Source organism: Meleagris gallopavo, chromosome 2 (genome assembly GCF_000146605.3).
Source record: "Meleagris gallopavo isolate NT-WF06-2002-E0010 breed Aviagen turkey brand Nicholas breeding stock chromosome 2, Turkey_5.1, whole genome shotgun sequence".
NCBI classification, from domain to species: Eukaryota; Metazoa; Chordata; class Aves; order Galliformes; family Phasianidae; genus Meleagris; species Meleagris gallopavo.
The window spans coordinates 22,026,644-22,043,174 of NC_015012.2; the positions used below are offsets into that span (position 1 = coordinate 22,026,644).

The window sequence follows — 16,531 nt, forward strand, 5'->3', positions numbered from 1 at the left end:
TTCCCTGTCCTCCACCTTGGGCTTTCCCAATGGCTTTCCTGAAGTGCATCATTTTTAATGCTCATTTTAGAGTGCTCACTGAGCAATGTTTTTAGCTCTTTTAGTTGACCATTCGTACTCACATGTTAATAACTGGTAAACATAAATTTTACAAATTTCTTGATAGGAAACCTGGATTAACTGGCAGAGGACTGTATGAATTAAAGCCAGAATGTACTAAGAACTTCAATCTATATTTCTATCACTTCTCAAGGGCAGAGCAATCAAAGGTAATTAATTTCAAGCTTCTGTTTTTCATTTTTCTTTTTAATTTTCTTTTTTCCACAAATATTTACTCTATGAGGAAATATTATCAACTGTTACTTTTAAAAAGTTGAATCATTTGAGACTGTTGGCAGAATTTGTCTCAGATTTTGCAGTGATTTCTTTATCATTAGATGCTTTATCTTATACAGAGATGCTGAAATCAGTGGGGCTTCAGGAGTTTTGTCTGTGAGTTCCCTTATGACTTGTTAGACTGAAAGTGCTTTAACATCTTTATGGACATTACCATTTTATAATTTGTTTTATGGTTTTTACTACTAAAGAATCCAGACTGGCTTAAGCTGAAAGATTAATTTCAAAAATGGAGGCCTTATAAGAGGTTGACATGTAGGATATAATATGTACAAAAAGGACATGGAAGCTTCCTCCTTTTATTTAAGGCAGGGTTAAGGTGGAGAGAAACAGCAACAATATAACTAAGAAAATAGGAGTGCTTTTCTAAGTTTTATATTTCTAAAGGTTTTGAGTAATATTGGCATCATTCTATTTCAGGCTGAAGAAGCACAAAGAAAGCTGAAAAGACAGAACAGAGAAGATACAGGTATTTTTCTTAGAAGAGGGGAGGAAAGAGAAGCATCTGTCAAACTGTGTATTGCCCTGAATAACACGTCTTGGATTAGCCAGATATTGGTGGGGTTGTAGCAGTTTCTCTTCTATCTTTCTGACTGTAGTCAGGAATCTGATCTATGCTAGTTTATTCTTTCAGCTTTCCTTACACACAAGCAGTATTGAATGTTACAGCCTACTATCTGTGTTACTTTTTATCCAGCAGCTGTATACTGTGCATGGTTAAAATGTTAAGCTGTTTGAAAGTCAGATGTTTGATACGGGTGTTGTAAATTTAATATGCTGAAATGTGAAACTCTCATTTCTTTTTCAGCACTTCCACCACCAGTGTTGCCTCCTTTCTGCCCACTTTTTGCAAGTCTGGTTAATATTCTGCAGTCTGATGTCATGCTGTGCATTATGGGAACAATACTACAGTGGGCAGTAGAGCACAATGGCTACGCCTGGTCAGAGTCCATGCTGCAAAGGGTATGCTCCCTTATTTAACACTGTGTGTATGGTAAAGAATGAGTGTGTATTTTAGTCATTTAAATTGGTTTGTTTGTAGATTTTAGAAGGCTTACTGGCATATCTGGAATACTAGAGTATTCTGGCAATTTGTATGTGATGGAAAAACTGTTTGACTCAGGATTGACTCCACTGAGATTTAAATGTATTCACTTTAAAATGCCATTGAGGCTACTTTCGTGCCAAATACAGTAACTTTATTTTTTTTTTATTTCAAGAAGGTTGCAGCTTTTCACTGACCTGAAAGTAAAGTTAGTGTTATTTTAAAGTTTTATCATTGAACTGTTAAGGTTGGAAAAGACCTCTGAGTTCATCTCATCCAACCATCAATATATAGAAAGTTGGAATTTGGTTTAATAATTTCAACTTTTGGATGGTTAAATTTTGCATGTGTTTAGAGAGGATTGAAAATGTGCATAAACTTCTGATGAGAGCAGCCAATTTTTAAGACTAAAGCTAAGAAATATGAAAATATGAAAATATTTATGTATTTTTTAATTGTATTGACTTCTTTGACTTTTAATGAACTACCTGAACTATGTAAAGAGATTATGCATGCTTTAAAAGAAAAAAAAGAACTAAACCTGATAATTTTTATCTAGGTTTTGCATTTGATTGGAATGGCACTACAAGAAGAAAAACAGCATCTGGAGAATCTCAGTGAGGAGAATGTTGTAACATTTACCTTCACTCAGAAAATATCAAGTATGCCTTTCTCTTCATAAGTAGAGTGAATTTTAAGTAAATGAAAATGCCAGTCCATCATATTTTTTTCTTCTGTAACAATACTTATTGAAAGAGTATATTTGTTGATCCATAGAAAATCGTTTTCAATATTATAAATACGTAAGGATCAGAGGGAATAGTTTCAAGCTACGGCAGGGGAGATTCAAGCTGGACATTAGGAAGTATTACTTTTCAGAAAGGGTGGTCAGGCACTGGAATGGACTGCCCAGGGAGGTGGTGGAGTCGCTGACCCTGGGGGTGTTCAAGGAAAGACTGGATGTTGTGTTGAGGGACATGGTTTAGTGGGAGCTATTGGTAATAGGTGAACGGTTGGACTGGATGATCTTTTAGGTGTTTTCCAACCTTGGTGATTCTATGATTCTATAAAAATTCTTAGATTTTGCAGGAAAAGTTGACCAGATTATATATACTTCAAATATGTGTAGCAATGGTAGTACCTTTGGTAGCAGCGATACTTAATCCCTTGTGCAGAAAAATCCAGAATTAGAATAATTCCAGTGAGATCTAATTTTCAGTATCATTGTAGCACTTTTAACAAAGATTGCTGTACATGATCAGACACACTTGCAAAAGTTGTTGCTTTGTTCTTAATAAATTGGAATATATTTGATGCTTCTTTGCATCTTCTGACTAGTGCCTGTAGTTCTATTAAGACATGAAACTGCTAGAATTCTTCAATTGAAAATAGGTGGGAAATACAACGTTGCAAGTTTGACACAGCAGCTTCCAGGGTAATAGACATTGGAGATGTATGTACAATGCATTTGGTCTTGTAAGTAAAGCTTAGTGAATGAGAGTTCTAGGACAATTTCCTCTAACCTTTCAGGATTTAGAGATTAATAATGAAAATGCTTGGGGGAGTGAAAGTTACGTATTAGTTGAAGGAATTCTTTAGTTGTTGAATATATATGCAGGTGTTGGTTTTTTGTTTTCTTTGGTAGCAGCTAGCGTTGAGTTTGTCATTCTGGTTTTTCTCAGGACCAGGAGAGGCACCCAATAACTCCCCTAGTATACTCGCTATGCTAGAAACACTGCAAAATGCGCCTCATCTGGAAGTGCACAAGGACATGATCAGGTGGATTTTGAAGGTACATCTGTTTCATACAATTTATGAAAACCGTGAAATGAAGATTGTTGAAACTTCCCTAATTCTACTGCAATGATTTCCATGTTGTTTTATTGTCTACCTTATATTTTTCTTTTTCTTGGAATCCTAGACAACACGTTATCTGGTCAGCGTTGCAGTTTGCACAATTATGTTCATGTCACAAACTGAGAGATTTTGTTTTGTTGTTGTTTTTGTTTTTGTACAGACTTTTAATACCATTAAGAAACTAAGAGAAAGCTCTTCTACAAGTCCTGTGGCTGAGACCGAAGGAACTGTTATGGAGGAGGTAAAACAAAGCTGTGGCAGATAGCTGATCTGAAACAGGTCCACATTGTGACTAGCAACAGACTGTTTCTGATCACAGTTCTGAATCAAAGGTGGAAAACATCAGTGATTTCAACTTTACTTCTGTCTCACAGCTTGTAGATCAAACAAACCTGTCTGCAAGACCTATTAGGAGAATCTCAGGTCTATTTTTACCTTGCTTTACATACTGTAGCCTGCAAGTCTTAGGCGAGTTTACCAGAACTTCTTATAGCACTGATCACAGCAGTTAGGGGATCCAACTCTTCCTTATTATTTCGGTTTCATTGAAAATTGTTAAAAATGCACTCATTTATTTTACTGTGCAAATCATTCCAGATGAGCTGTGCTGTTTAATTTAGCTGGACAGAATGTCTCAGAAACTCAGGCCTTAGAGCACTGTAGTGCATTTAAGAATACAACTAGTGCAGAGGGAGAGCAGCACGAGATGCCTGTCACTTCCCTTTTTGTCTTGTGAGTGCTCAAAGGGAAGAGAAATACAAAATGTGGTGAAGGGTTGAGGTGGGGGAGAAGTACTCTTCTGGATCTGCAGTTCTCTCTGGCATTGAATGTGAGCCAAAGACAAGAGGGCCCTAGAATTTTTTGATAGACTATTTTATCTTTTTATGGGACTCTAATTGCTTAGGGGTTAATATAAGTTCCATATGGCAGCAGCTAACGTAAGTTGTCCTTTTTAACATTGTTTTTAAATGGCTGATTATTAATACTAATTGAATGATAAAATTTCAGAGTTCACGTGATAAAGACAAAGCTGAGAGGAAGCGAAAAGCTGAGATTGCTAGGCTGCGCAGGGAGAAGATAATGGCCCAGATGTCTGAGATGCAGCGGCACTTCATTAATGAGAACAAAGAACTCTTTCAACAGACTTTGGAGGAGCTGGATACTTCAACTTCTGGAGTGCGTGATAATAGGTAATGAAATCTCATTGGAGTTTTTTTCTTTTTCATTTGTCCTATTGTTACTGTTTTAAAAAGTGCTTTTTTTAAAAAAAGTGTTTTTGGAAAAGTTATTTAAAAGGGTTTTTTAAATACCTAAGAAAGGTAGCAGTAAATTGAGCCCTTTCCTCCTACTTGCTGGCAAGATGATGGATACGTATTTATTCCTGCCATCCTCGCAGTGCTTAACATCAACATGCAAATAATTTTGTTTTGTATTAAGTCATCCAGTAGCTCGTTGATAATGCTGAAAAGACTGACACAGTAAATAGGAAATTGCTGATTATATGCATGTGAGGATCTGAAAGAAAATTTGCTTGTAGCTGGAAATACAAATTGAAGCATGTTAATGATTTTGTGGGGAAGTGGAGTGTTTTCCAGGCAATTAAGTTACAGCGATATTGGAGGGTCGCTAATACAGTTTGTGTTGAATTGGAGCAGTTCTCTTACTAATGAGGGGGTGTACTTTTTTTTTTTCCTGGAAAAATGTTTTTGCATAACTTTTTCTAGAGACATTAGTGTATATATATATATATATATGTGTGTGTGTGTGTGCCAAAACTATGTTTTGTCAGAGAGCATTTATCATAAACCTAGAATGCCTAGAATGCATATTAATTGCATTTGAAGCATGGTTGAACTGTGTTTATCTTCCAAATAATGTGCTCACTAATATTCTTTGTGTATTCTAGCCCTGTAATTTCAGATGCAAAACTCACAGCCCTGGGACCAGAGCAAACTAGGGTAGCTGAACGCAGACAGATTGTTATGTGTATATTGTGTCAGGAGGAGCAAGAAGTTAAAGTGGACAGTAGAGCTATGGTGTTGGCAGCATTCATTCAGAGATCAACTGTGTTGTCTAAAAATAGAAACAGAATTATTCCAGACCCTGGTAAGTAGTATTCATAATGATGAATGAATGTCAGATCTCTGTAATGACCACATTTTCTTTTAAAGCAGCCTTCTTAATTGTGTAATTGTGAATGACTTCATTATAAGAAATGGCAAAACTCCTGAGTTTTAAGTGAGGTGGTTACGTGTCCTAAGTAATAACATGAAATAACTGTGAAACATTATCAAAAAGAGTTCTGTCAGCTATTTTTGACAAATTATTTGTAAATATTAAAAACAATAAGCCAAGCTCAGAAATGTTTGTTTTTAAACTGACTCATAATATTATAGGGAAAGAAGTGCTGGTATATCTTTGTGCTTTTGCAGGAGTATGCCTTCTTCTCAGTTAAATCATCTGTAATGCTTCGTAGTGGTGTTGATTTAAAAGAAAAAGGAAAAAGAAAAAGCCTTTGTGAAGCAGCTTACTTTTTTTTTTGATTAATGGCATTATTACAAAGATGCCTGGATTCTGTATATGCAAACACAAAAAAAATTTCATACTGAATCATGTTGCACTCTGACCCTGAAGATTAACGGTCTTAGTCTCATTATTTAATAAAACTAAACCACCAAAACTGCAGACAAATCTTTGGACTTTGGCCCAGAATCTCTGATATCCAGGTTTGAAGTCTAAGCACAGTACATACACTCAAAACAAAAATTCAAAATGAGCTAAACAGTTTCTGTTGTGGATTAGTAGTGTGCTTTATGCTTCATCAAACGAATTGTTCTTTTGTAATAAAGTTTAGTTATAATGCAAATGCAGTTAAATCTTTTATCTGCGGTGAACTCTTGAGATAAATGTTAATTTCGATGTTCTTTTGTTTCATTTTGAATGCAGAAAAGCATGACCCATTGTTCATGCATCCAGATCTGTCATGTGGAACACACACGGGTAGCTGTGGCCATATTATGCATGCTCATTGTTGGCAAAGGTAAAAAGCTATGTTTCAGTTAAGTCCAAATAGCACAGCACGTACAACATTTAGTTGCAAAACTAATACCCTGTAGTAAATTTAAAAAGCAGTGCCATAAAGCAATGAAAGCAGCTTACTGCTTTAAAAAATATGTATGTTGTTATAAACATTGTAAGCATGTTTAAAATAATTTTCATTTGCTTTCTCATCTCAGTGAAGAAGAATCTGAAGCTGCACATGACAGCTTTCATTCCTTTTGAATATTTATCCATATACATCATGCCCTGTGGCACACACATACCTGAACACTGAAGCTCAGGTTCTTTTTTTTTTTTTACTGCACAGCATTCGACATGTTCCTGCTGCTGCTTGTGCTCTTTATTGAAGTTTTAAATGACAGTGCACCCCTTGCACTTCTAATTCTTCCATAATGTTTCATTTGAACTAGAAGCATACGTCCTAATTTGAGCTTATCTTTGACAAACTGAGCTTTATCCCTTGTTCCTTGTTAAACCTTTTCAGTTATTCTTTTTTTGTGGGAGAGTGTAAGGACAAATGTGCTTTGTATCACCAATTCTATGTGGCAAATATGATCTGGTAAGCCTCTGAATTCTGTTAGGCCCGTGCTTTGGTCCATGGCGTGGCTTCTCAGGTGCCTCATTGCAAATTCTGCCTTACTTGTAAAGGCTGTTAGGGGCTCCTGGAGATTGTGTCCACAGCTGTGTGGTGATTCCCATGCAAGTTTCATTTGTAGTCTTTCATATGTGCTCACTGAAGATGTCTTCAGTTCTTTCTTCAGTTCTTAGTGTGTAGCTGATGTACAGTCCTATGTAGTTTCCATTAACTCCTGAAATGTCCTTTGCTTGTGTTCAGAGACCAATTTTGTGATATTGTAGGGCATACTCTAAACTATCCTAGAGACTTCAGGCAGCAGTTACATGCAGCAAAGAGGTGGATTTGGTTCCTTTCTGTGTAGGGTTCAGAGGTCAAACACCAGTTTTTCTATTTGCCCATGGGTAATGCTCGTGGCATCGTCTGTAATTTTATGGGAAAATGAAGACTTTTTTTTCTTAATCCTTCAACATTTTTTCTAACTTTCTCTCCCACCCTTCTTATAAATGGATATTGGTAAAGTTCAAGCTTAAATGTGATTGTGATTGTCTAACAAACTTCAGAATTTTGTGACTGCCAAAAACTGGGATAGCCTGCAATTAGACTGATCAAATACTTGATTAGTGAAAGGGTGGAGATTTTTCCTTCAAATAATTCTTTCACATGTCTGGGAAAAGGAAAACAAGTGTCTTCATAAGTATTCATGAATTTCTGTATTAAGGAAATTTTTTAATAGCATCTCAAATGTATCTTGCTGTTTTCATAGGTATTTTGATGCTGTCCAAGCAAAAGAGCAACGAAGGCAACAAAGATTACGAGTACACACAAGTTATGATGTAGAAAATGGTGAATTCCTTTGCCCACTTTGTGAATGTTTAAGCAACACTGTTATTCCTCTGCTTCCACCACCAAGAGTTTTGTTTAACAGGTCTGTTTGCTTGTTTATATACACCTTTGCAAGTATAAAAAACAGGAACAAACAACCTCCCAAAAATCACAATCCTCAAAGCCACTTAAGAGTTTCAACGTTCCAGGCAATCCTTAACTCAATTCAGTGCTTTGACTTTAAAATCACCTTCAAAATTAGTTCTCGTTTGTTCTAGATCTGATTTTTGTTTATTTTTTGTTATTAATGAGCCGCAATTTTTTTTTTTTAATGTTGTGGAATCAGCTTGTATGTATGAGATATGAGTATTTGTTAATTTTAAGCAATTTGTGCTACTCAGACTGTTATAAAAGCCAGATACTGGAAGTTGCAGATTTGGTCTCTCACTGCTGTCACTGAGAGCAATTTCTGGGATCTATTAAAAAAAAAATTAAAAACTCCCCAAACCTCCACCTGAACCAAAGGCTATTAATGATCTCAGAAAAAAACAAATTCTCTCTGGGTTACTTTTTTGCCTTTGGAAATGCTTACTGTTCTCTCTTTTGATAATCTCAAGTTGCTTGCTTCTTTGTTTGGTTTGTGGACCTTTCTCAGTTTTTATGTGGTTTGGAATGGTGTGAAAGGCCCATAATGTGTAGGACTTGCAGGAAAAAAAATGTGGATGACTCTCTTGAGGAAACAGAAGATCAGAGATGCCTATGAAATATTAATTTTGAATATAGTTTGTCTTCAAATAACATGTCTTCTTATAATTATTTTTGGACAGGTTAGACTTCTCAGGCCAACCAAACCTCACTCAATGGATCAAAACAATATCTCAGCAAATAAAAGCACTATGTTTACTTCGAGATGAAGACCGTTCAAGTAAGTCTGAAAAACTCTGTATATTTGTATGTGAAAATGTTATGTTGTGCATGCGGAAGGCCTGACGTTGTGGTTCTACCACTGTGGAGCTCAAAGAGTGTGTAGAACAGGCAAGAATAGCTTAGTATTTCAGTTTCTGGTGATGTGTTCCTGCACCTTTTTATAATGTAAAAACTATGTGTAGGTGAATAATATTTTATTACTTCTTGTTATAGATAATTCTGTCAATTCAGAAAAAATGGATCAACTACAACTACCTGAAGGATTTAGACCAGATTACAAACCGAAGTATGTATTTACATCTTAAATCTTTCAAATCTTCTCATGAGATAGTAATATGGAAATAGAATGTGACTTCTCTGCTATTTCAATAATATAGGTGAAAACTATGAATTTTGCTTTATTTGAAAAGTCGATCCTATTATTATGATGATATTGGAATCCAAACCACAAGCAGTAAAAACTGTTGATAGAATTTCGGAAGAAGATGTGATTCGTGAGCATGCAGAGAGGACCTGCAGTTGTATAAATTTCAGTGTGAGGATTGTGGTTTTTTTCCCCCTTTATTACTATTAAATGAATTAAGGATTCATTATTATAGATAGTTCAGCACAACATGTAAAGCATGAAGAAAGTCTGGGAAATTGAGGGTAATTTCAGCTGTTACTGTGTTTGTATTTGACTCTATCACTTCTTCATCTGGGGAGAGAAGGTAATTATTTACATGCTATGGACATGTCTGCAGACTGCACACAAAAATGCAAGACACCCATGTTGTTGCTGATGAATTTTGTCATCACTAACCCACAATTCTTTTAATTTACTCTTAATTATTAGCTTTGAAGACTATGTATTTTTAAGGCAAAGGAATGAGACTGGTTCAAATAAAAAAGTAACGAGGAATGTAGCTAACACAGAAAAGAGGTTTAAAGAATCCAAAGATCCAGAGAGAGATACTGGAGTTCTCACTTTAAAATTTATATAGGATGAATGCTCAACATTAAAAGTATTATGCTGTCAGTAGGGGAAATAATTAATTAGTAATATTATTTTGTTTCAGGAATCCATATTCTGAAAGTATTAAGGAGATGCTGACAACGTTTGGTACAGCAACATACAAAGTGGGCTTGAAGGTTCATCCAAATGAAGAAGATCCACGTGTACCTATAATGTGCTGGGGAAGCTGTGCTTACACAATACAGACCATAGGTACTAATATATTCATTTTGTTCCTTTACAACATGGATTTCAGAATTTAGTTAAATTTACAACATTAAAATGTTCTTGTATTTTCTTGTCTTCCTCAGAACGAATTCTAGCTGATGAAGATAAGCCATTATTTGGCCATTTACCTTGTCGACAGGTAAGGATTAAATAGCAATTTCTTTCTCTATCAGGAGAAAAAGAATTGTGCTTCTTTAATGCAGAATGTCTAAATTTTAAGCTGTAGTTCTTTGATAATTTTCTTTTTCAGGATGTTACTATCTAGTCAATCTATCTAATTATTAAAAAATCTATTTTAGATTTATTTTTAAATATACTGACGAAAATAATGTTTTATTCATTAATGCACAGCAGTTCAGTAAGGCCAAGGTTTCTCTTTGTAGCAGTCAAAATAAGAATACCAAGGAAACTTGCATAATTGTATGAACATCAATGTCTCTGTTGTGTTCTTAAACACTCAGACTGCTCCCTCAAACTTCAGCTGAGGAGCCCAAAAGATTGCTGTAAATCAGAAAGTATTTTTCATATTGAAGAATTTAGTTAACTGTGAAAATATCTCTTTTTTTGTGTTTAAAGGATGACTGCCTTACATCATTAACAAGATTTGCAGCAGCTCACTGGACAGTCTCATCTCTTTCAGCTGTACAGGGTCACTTTTGTACTCTCTTAGCATGTAAGTTCACCACCTTGTTCTTCTCCTCCTTCCCCCCCGCTAAAGATAGATGCTTACAGACCACGAATCAGTATTTCCACCTGTGTACCTACATATTTCATTGTACTGAGAAAAAAATATCATATCTCTTAGTTTGCAGTTCCAGCATGAATTTCAAGCAAATCATGTGAAGTTGTGTTGATTTTTTTTTCCCAGGATTTCAGTTGCTGCTTCTGGAAGGTTTCAAGAGTGAAAGAGAAAAAAGTGTGGTCTTTCACAGTAGAAAAGTTATATATTGGAATTAAGAAAAATAGGAAGTTAAGTTAAATAATTGTGCTTATTGTAGTATTGAAAAGAAATACAATATTACCTGAGGTCTGTAATGTATCTGTGAGCTTTCCTGTCTTTAAAAAGTAGGTTTTGTGATAAGGCAGGATGTAATACACAATGTCATATATTAGTTGAGAATTTTGATGAAAGCATCCAACATGTTCCAGGCTTGAATCATTTACAAATACAGCTGAAAAGTCTGGAATTCAGCCTACTGTTAAAGTCAGATGAATATGATGCTTTTTTTTTTTTTTGAAGGTTATGGGTGACTGACACTTCTGAAGTTAAACTTCTTTAGATAGTCTAGGAATTTTTTACTGATAAATAACAGTACTAAGAATGAAATAATTAGTTTGAACATCAGTCAGATTCCAGAGTAAAATTTTAGGTTCCATAGTGGAATGTATCTTTTCTAAGGGGTAGAACTCTAGTAAAGCTGAAGGATGAGGAACAATAATTACATGAGAGGACTGCTCTGAAAGGGTATTAAAAGCTGGGATACTTTGAATGTTGGTAGAGCAGAGAGATTTTTTACACGCATGCCCACACTGAAATTACTAGTGAAATCATTGCCACCTACTTCAGCAAATGATGGACAGTTTTGTGAGACAGAGCTTATTTCACATCAGCTTATAATAGCAATGATTGAGCACTTTTCTGTGGGAAGCAGAACAGAATGTTGCCAGCTATTTGACTGGAACTTTGTAGCAAGCAGTTCCACATGGCTTGGTTGTTGTTTTATTTAAATCTGAGATTATATTTCTTTAAAGCTCTATTTCCCTCCAGCAGTCCCTCTGTACAGTTAGATAAGCAACTGTACTACTTGTTTTTATGAAAAACAGTACTTGATATTTTATTTTCCAAGGCAAAGAATAAGGAGGACTGTTCTTTGATCTGTCAGTGTTCTATGAATTAATTGTAAATAAAGATAGCCTATTGAAAAAAAATGTTTTTTTGAAAGACCCTTATCTGGTCAGATTTTTCTCAAAGAAGCCTATTCAGAAGTGTGGGTTAGAGTTCCACGGTGTTATGCTTATGAAAGTAAGAACATCCAAAATCTGAGCAGTGCTGAAATATTTGATGGTAGAAATAGTTGTAAAATGTCACAAATATTGATCTGTTAATATTCTGGCCATCAGGGCAACAGTCTTCAACTAAGATATTCTTCAATATCTTCAATATTCTTCAATATTCTTCTATTATTCATAATATATAATATATTTTTTTACTGTAGCAGTGCTTTTATACTTTGCAACTTAATGCTTAAAGCTGCACTGTAGAACTGTTCACTCAGCTGCAGTTTCAGCTCTTACTATACTGTTTTTTATTGATCAGAGTAAGGATGTTTGTGGTTATTCCCAAGTTTTAAATATGTTTTAACATTTTCAAGAAATTTTATTTATGCTTGTTTTTAAATGGAGGTACTTGGAATCTATTAAGTGTGTGGACTTTTGTTATCTGGAGTGCTTTAGCTCACATTTCATGGTTACTGTGAATGGTACTGAGACAGAAGAACTAATTCTTAGCTCTTTCCTAATTAGAGATTAAAAAAAAAAAAAAAAAGAATTAAAGACTTAGCAGTGTTTTTGAGTCTATAAGGCAAATGATTTACATGAAGTGAGTCCAGGGAGTCTTGTAAAGTTAAGCAAACTTCAGAAGCTTCCATTTGAACAGCTGTCTGATGGACAAGGATTAGTGTTTTGATTGAGTCTATCTGTGATCAGAACACGAAATGGCTGTGGCATTTTCTATCCCACTGGGAACACTAGCAGTAAAGAGAGGCACTATCAAGAGTAGTAATGGCAGCATTTAGTTGCAGTTGTTTTGCTTTTGTATCATTTTAATACAGTAGTCAAGTAGGCAAAAGTTTGCAATGAATGACACTATGTCATAGAAGGACTTAAGTTGGAAGGGACCTCAATGATCATAAATCTTCAACCCCCCTGCCACATGCAGAGCCACCAACTTCCACATTCAATACTAGACCAGGCTACCCAGGCCCCATCCAGCCTGGCCTTGAGCACCTCCAGGGACGGGGCATCCACAACCTCTCTGGGCCATTATGTTGTAAACAGTACTAAGGATAGGAGGCAATGTTGTACTGCTTGCTTACAATCTTGTACAATAGTATTGAACAACTCTTGAAATCTCATGCTTCTGGTTAAAAATTACATATTTGTATGTTAAATTCTTTAAGCATGTTAACCAAGGAGATTGATCTCATTTCATAACTGAAATAAGCTGAAATGTTTTTTGTATTTAAGTATTGAATTGGTAAATATATTTTTTCTTTAAAATACTTAGCACTGGTGCCTAATGAAAAAAATGGAAACCTTCCATGCATACTTGATATCGACATGTTTCATTTATTGGTAAGTATTCCTTAATATATATTAACAATGTTGTGTTCCAGTAAGTACTGTGTAAAAACTTCCTTGGAAACTTGAACTCTGGGTGAGAAATCTTTCAAAAAGTTCAGCATTTTCTGCATATTCATCATTACAACATTTATTTATTTATCATTGATTAAGACCATTAAGACATTTTTTCTTGCAATTTACTTCTGTAAATGCAAGTGAGTTAAATGAAGAGAAATGTAAACTTTGGATGTTTTTAATAAGAAAAAAGACAGTCATCGTTCTGTTAAGTAATGGCTGGTTAATGAGCTTCAAAATTAGCCTACTTGCAGCATAAATAGAGAAAATTGGAAGATTTAAAAAGAAAATAATACACCTGCTTTCTTTTCCAGGTCAGCTTGGTGCTCTCTTTCCCTGCCATACATTGTCAGGATTTTTCAGGGATTAGTCTTGGCACTGGAGATCTTCACCTGTTTCATCTTGTCACAATGGCACACATAATACAAATTTTACTTACCTCATCGACAGGTAATGCCACTTTTGTTCAGTTTTTACTGAAATGATGGCTCAAATCTGCACTTAGAAAACACATCAGTTGCTATTGGTAAATGTATGCAGTTTGCTGTGGCAAAATAAAATTGCTGATGCTTTTTTTCCTTCCATTGAAAATACTGGTAACACATGAAAATTCACTCTCCTGTCTTTATTACTTACATTGGAGACTTCTTTGCGGCCTAACTCGTTGTGAATCCTGCTCTCCAGCTAATGTAGTTGTGTCTGGAAGTGTTTATTGCAGAAACTTGGCTTAAATTTTGTCTGATGAATAAGTTGCAGTTAGTGTGTAAGGAATCGGTGCCTCTTCTAGCAAGAGGAACTGGTGTACCAAAAGCAAAAAAACTCCAAGCAATTACCATAAAAACAAAAACGTCAAGCAAGGAAACCAGCACCTCACTGGAATTAACAGCAGCATAGAGTTACAGTATGAGATATGCTGCAGAAAACACGACCATTGTATGATATTCTGGTGAAGAGTTGTCCATTGGAATATTTCACTTAGTTTTAATCTTCTCAAAATTTGCGTTCTTGCTATACAAGCTATAGAGAAAACTTCTTTTATTTCTTTGTTCCTCAGAAGAGAATGGCATGGAGCAAGAGAACACTAGCAGTGAAGAAGAAGTAGCTGTGCTTACGCTGTATAAATCTCTTTGCCAGTGTACAGGAAGGTATGGCAGTCTTTCAGTGTCTGAGTGAACTTGTTAGAATCTGAAATACCTATGCAAAGTTTCCCTTAAGTAAGTGTCCAAGTTATCTTTTTTGAATCTATTGTAGTGTTGATCTTAGTGTTGAAATAAACATTATATTTACTGACTTTAGTTCAAACAAGCATTATTTAATAGGAAATATGACTGAAGACTTGCTCAATATAGCATTGAAACTGCAAAGACTTTTTTTTGTTGTTGTTCTCTTAAGTGCCTTGAAAGAAATTTCCTCAGGATGGCACCTATGGAGGAATCTAAAAGCTGGAATCATGCCTTTTCTGAGATGTTCTGCTTTGTTCTTTCATTACTTAAATGGAGTCCCAGCACCCTCAGAACTTCAAGGTACCTTGTGCTTAACATATTGTATTAAGTCAGCTTTCCAAAAGACACAAATATGTATTGGTAAAGCAAAGTACATATAGGCTCTTTTCTGAAGGGAAAAAAAAAAAAAACAGCACAAAAAACCTGATGGAATGAATTGCAGGCTTGATACCAGTGCAAAATTATATTTCTATAACTAAAACAAAAAAAACCCAGAACAAGCACTCCAACATTTCAGATTCAGTTTTTAATTTTTTTTTTAATGTGGAGACCAATACTGTTTTGGATTATTTAAAGCAGATATTCATGTTCTTCTGTTAAAGTAAGTGAAATCTTTTCTATTTCAGATTTCTTATTTGTTACTGTTGCCCAGTAGGACCTGCTTTTGTTTGCATTGATATCAACATTTTGAGTTAATAACTTAAGCCTCCAAATAAAAACTGATGATGTATGTCACAACTGATTATAAAACTGAAGGTATTAATCATAGTAATCATAAATAGGGTCACACTTCTTTGGGATTCCCATGTTTAAAACAATGTGTGGTTACTTGGTGCAGAGCTGGTGTCAGAACAGTCATTGTCCTGATGATTTTCATGATTTGTTGCATGTTGTGGATTGTTTCCTTGATGTGAAGCTTCTTGACAAGCTGTAGTAAAATGTAAATTTTCATTTGACAGTTGACATGCTTATGCATTTGGGATTAAAAAAGAACCTTTATTTCCAAATTTCACTTTCCGGTAAAAAGATTTCTCAGATTCAGTGTGGATCAGAAATGAGCAGTAGTGTTGAGTCTGTTGTAAAGATATTAAGATGAGATACAAAGTACAGCTCTACTTACAGACAGAGGTCCATGATGTTTTATAGAACGGGTTCTAAGAAAGAGGAAGGCTGCACCCCTTTGTCACAGTCCTTGGGTCCAGGTTAGATTAAGTTGCCTTGCAGTTCACTCCCTAAGGGATGTCCTGCCGGTGACTGCAACACCAGGTTATGCTGGTGGCTTTGCTTTCCCTTCTCTTTTCCTCCCACCCTTAGCGCTGCTGCTCCTGCAACTGGCCTGTAATGCTCTTCTCTAGCATTTTGCTTGGCCATGAGAAGGAAGTGAGGGAACAGCATACATCCTCATTTTCTTCACTGCTTTGGAAGTAAGAGAGGCTGTGACGTAAAGAGTACTGGTACTGCTTATCATGCAAGTGGACAGAGCAAAGGTCCAGGGAGTCAAACCAGTAGCATGACGTGCAGTGGATGTGTCCTAAATAATACTGTTTGCAGAATTTGGCATTGCAGTCATTTGAAATGACTAGTTTTGGGATTGTTAGGCACTGATCACATATGACTCGTTTGTGTCATGATCTAGAAAGGGCATAAAGTTACCATTTAACTGACAACGTTAAAAAAAAGACATGCTCACTTGTGGAGACCATTGAGCTCTCTATTGTGGTTCTTGAATGAGCAGGCTTGAAGCCTGCTTTGAGAGGAAATCTGGAAATTTGCTTGTCATTACTGGCAGATTTCTGACATTACTGTCTGCTGCAGTTACCAGTATTCTTTCATACTTCATACCACACCTTGGTTTGGAGGAATACAGATTTTTTTTAGTTTTATTTTTTTCTTTTTTCTAAGATAGCTGTCTCATTTCAAGCTGTATTTCATTTATCGTAGATGTAATTATAAAAGGACTATTATGAGAATTATACTTTTTTCTT

At 35.4% G+C, this 16,531-nt stretch overlaps 1 protein-coding gene across 2 annotated transcripts in view; it reads left to right on the forward strand.

Moving 5' to 3' along the window:
• UBR2 (ubiquitin protein ligase E3 component n-recognin 2) overlaps positions 1-16,531 on the forward strand; it is a 48,008-nt gene that overhangs the window by 24,969 nt on the left and 6,508 nt on the right. For both annotated transcript variants that reach the window (XM_010706749.3, XM_019612701.2), the window contains exons 22-40: positions 167-269; positions 817-865; positions 1,205-1,359; positions 2,001-2,103; positions 3,124-3,233; positions 3,459-3,539; positions 4,307-4,488; positions 5,205-5,404; positions 6,245-6,338; positions 7,699-7,860; positions 8,585-8,682; positions 8,898-8,970; positions 9,743-9,891; positions 9,990-10,045; positions 10,483-10,579; positions 13,193-13,260; positions 13,638-13,773; positions 14,378-14,468; positions 14,716-14,846. In XM_010706749.3, the coding sequence (XP_010705051.1) occupies positions 167-269; positions 817-865; positions 1,205-1,359; positions 2,001-2,103; positions 3,124-3,233; positions 3,459-3,539; positions 4,307-4,488; positions 5,205-5,404; positions 6,245-6,338; positions 7,699-7,860; positions 8,585-8,682; positions 8,898-8,970; positions 9,743-9,891; positions 9,990-10,045; positions 10,483-10,579; positions 13,193-13,260; positions 13,638-13,773; positions 14,378-14,468; positions 14,716-14,846 (2,138 nt within the window). The remainder of the gene's footprint in view (positions 1-166; positions 270-816; positions 866-1,204; positions 1,360-2,000; positions 2,104-3,123; positions 3,234-3,458; positions 3,540-4,306; positions 4,489-5,204; positions 5,405-6,244; positions 6,339-7,698; positions 7,861-8,584; positions 8,683-8,897; positions 8,971-9,742; positions 9,892-9,989; positions 10,046-10,482; positions 10,580-13,192; positions 13,261-13,637; positions 13,774-14,377; positions 14,469-14,715; positions 14,847-16,531) is intronic.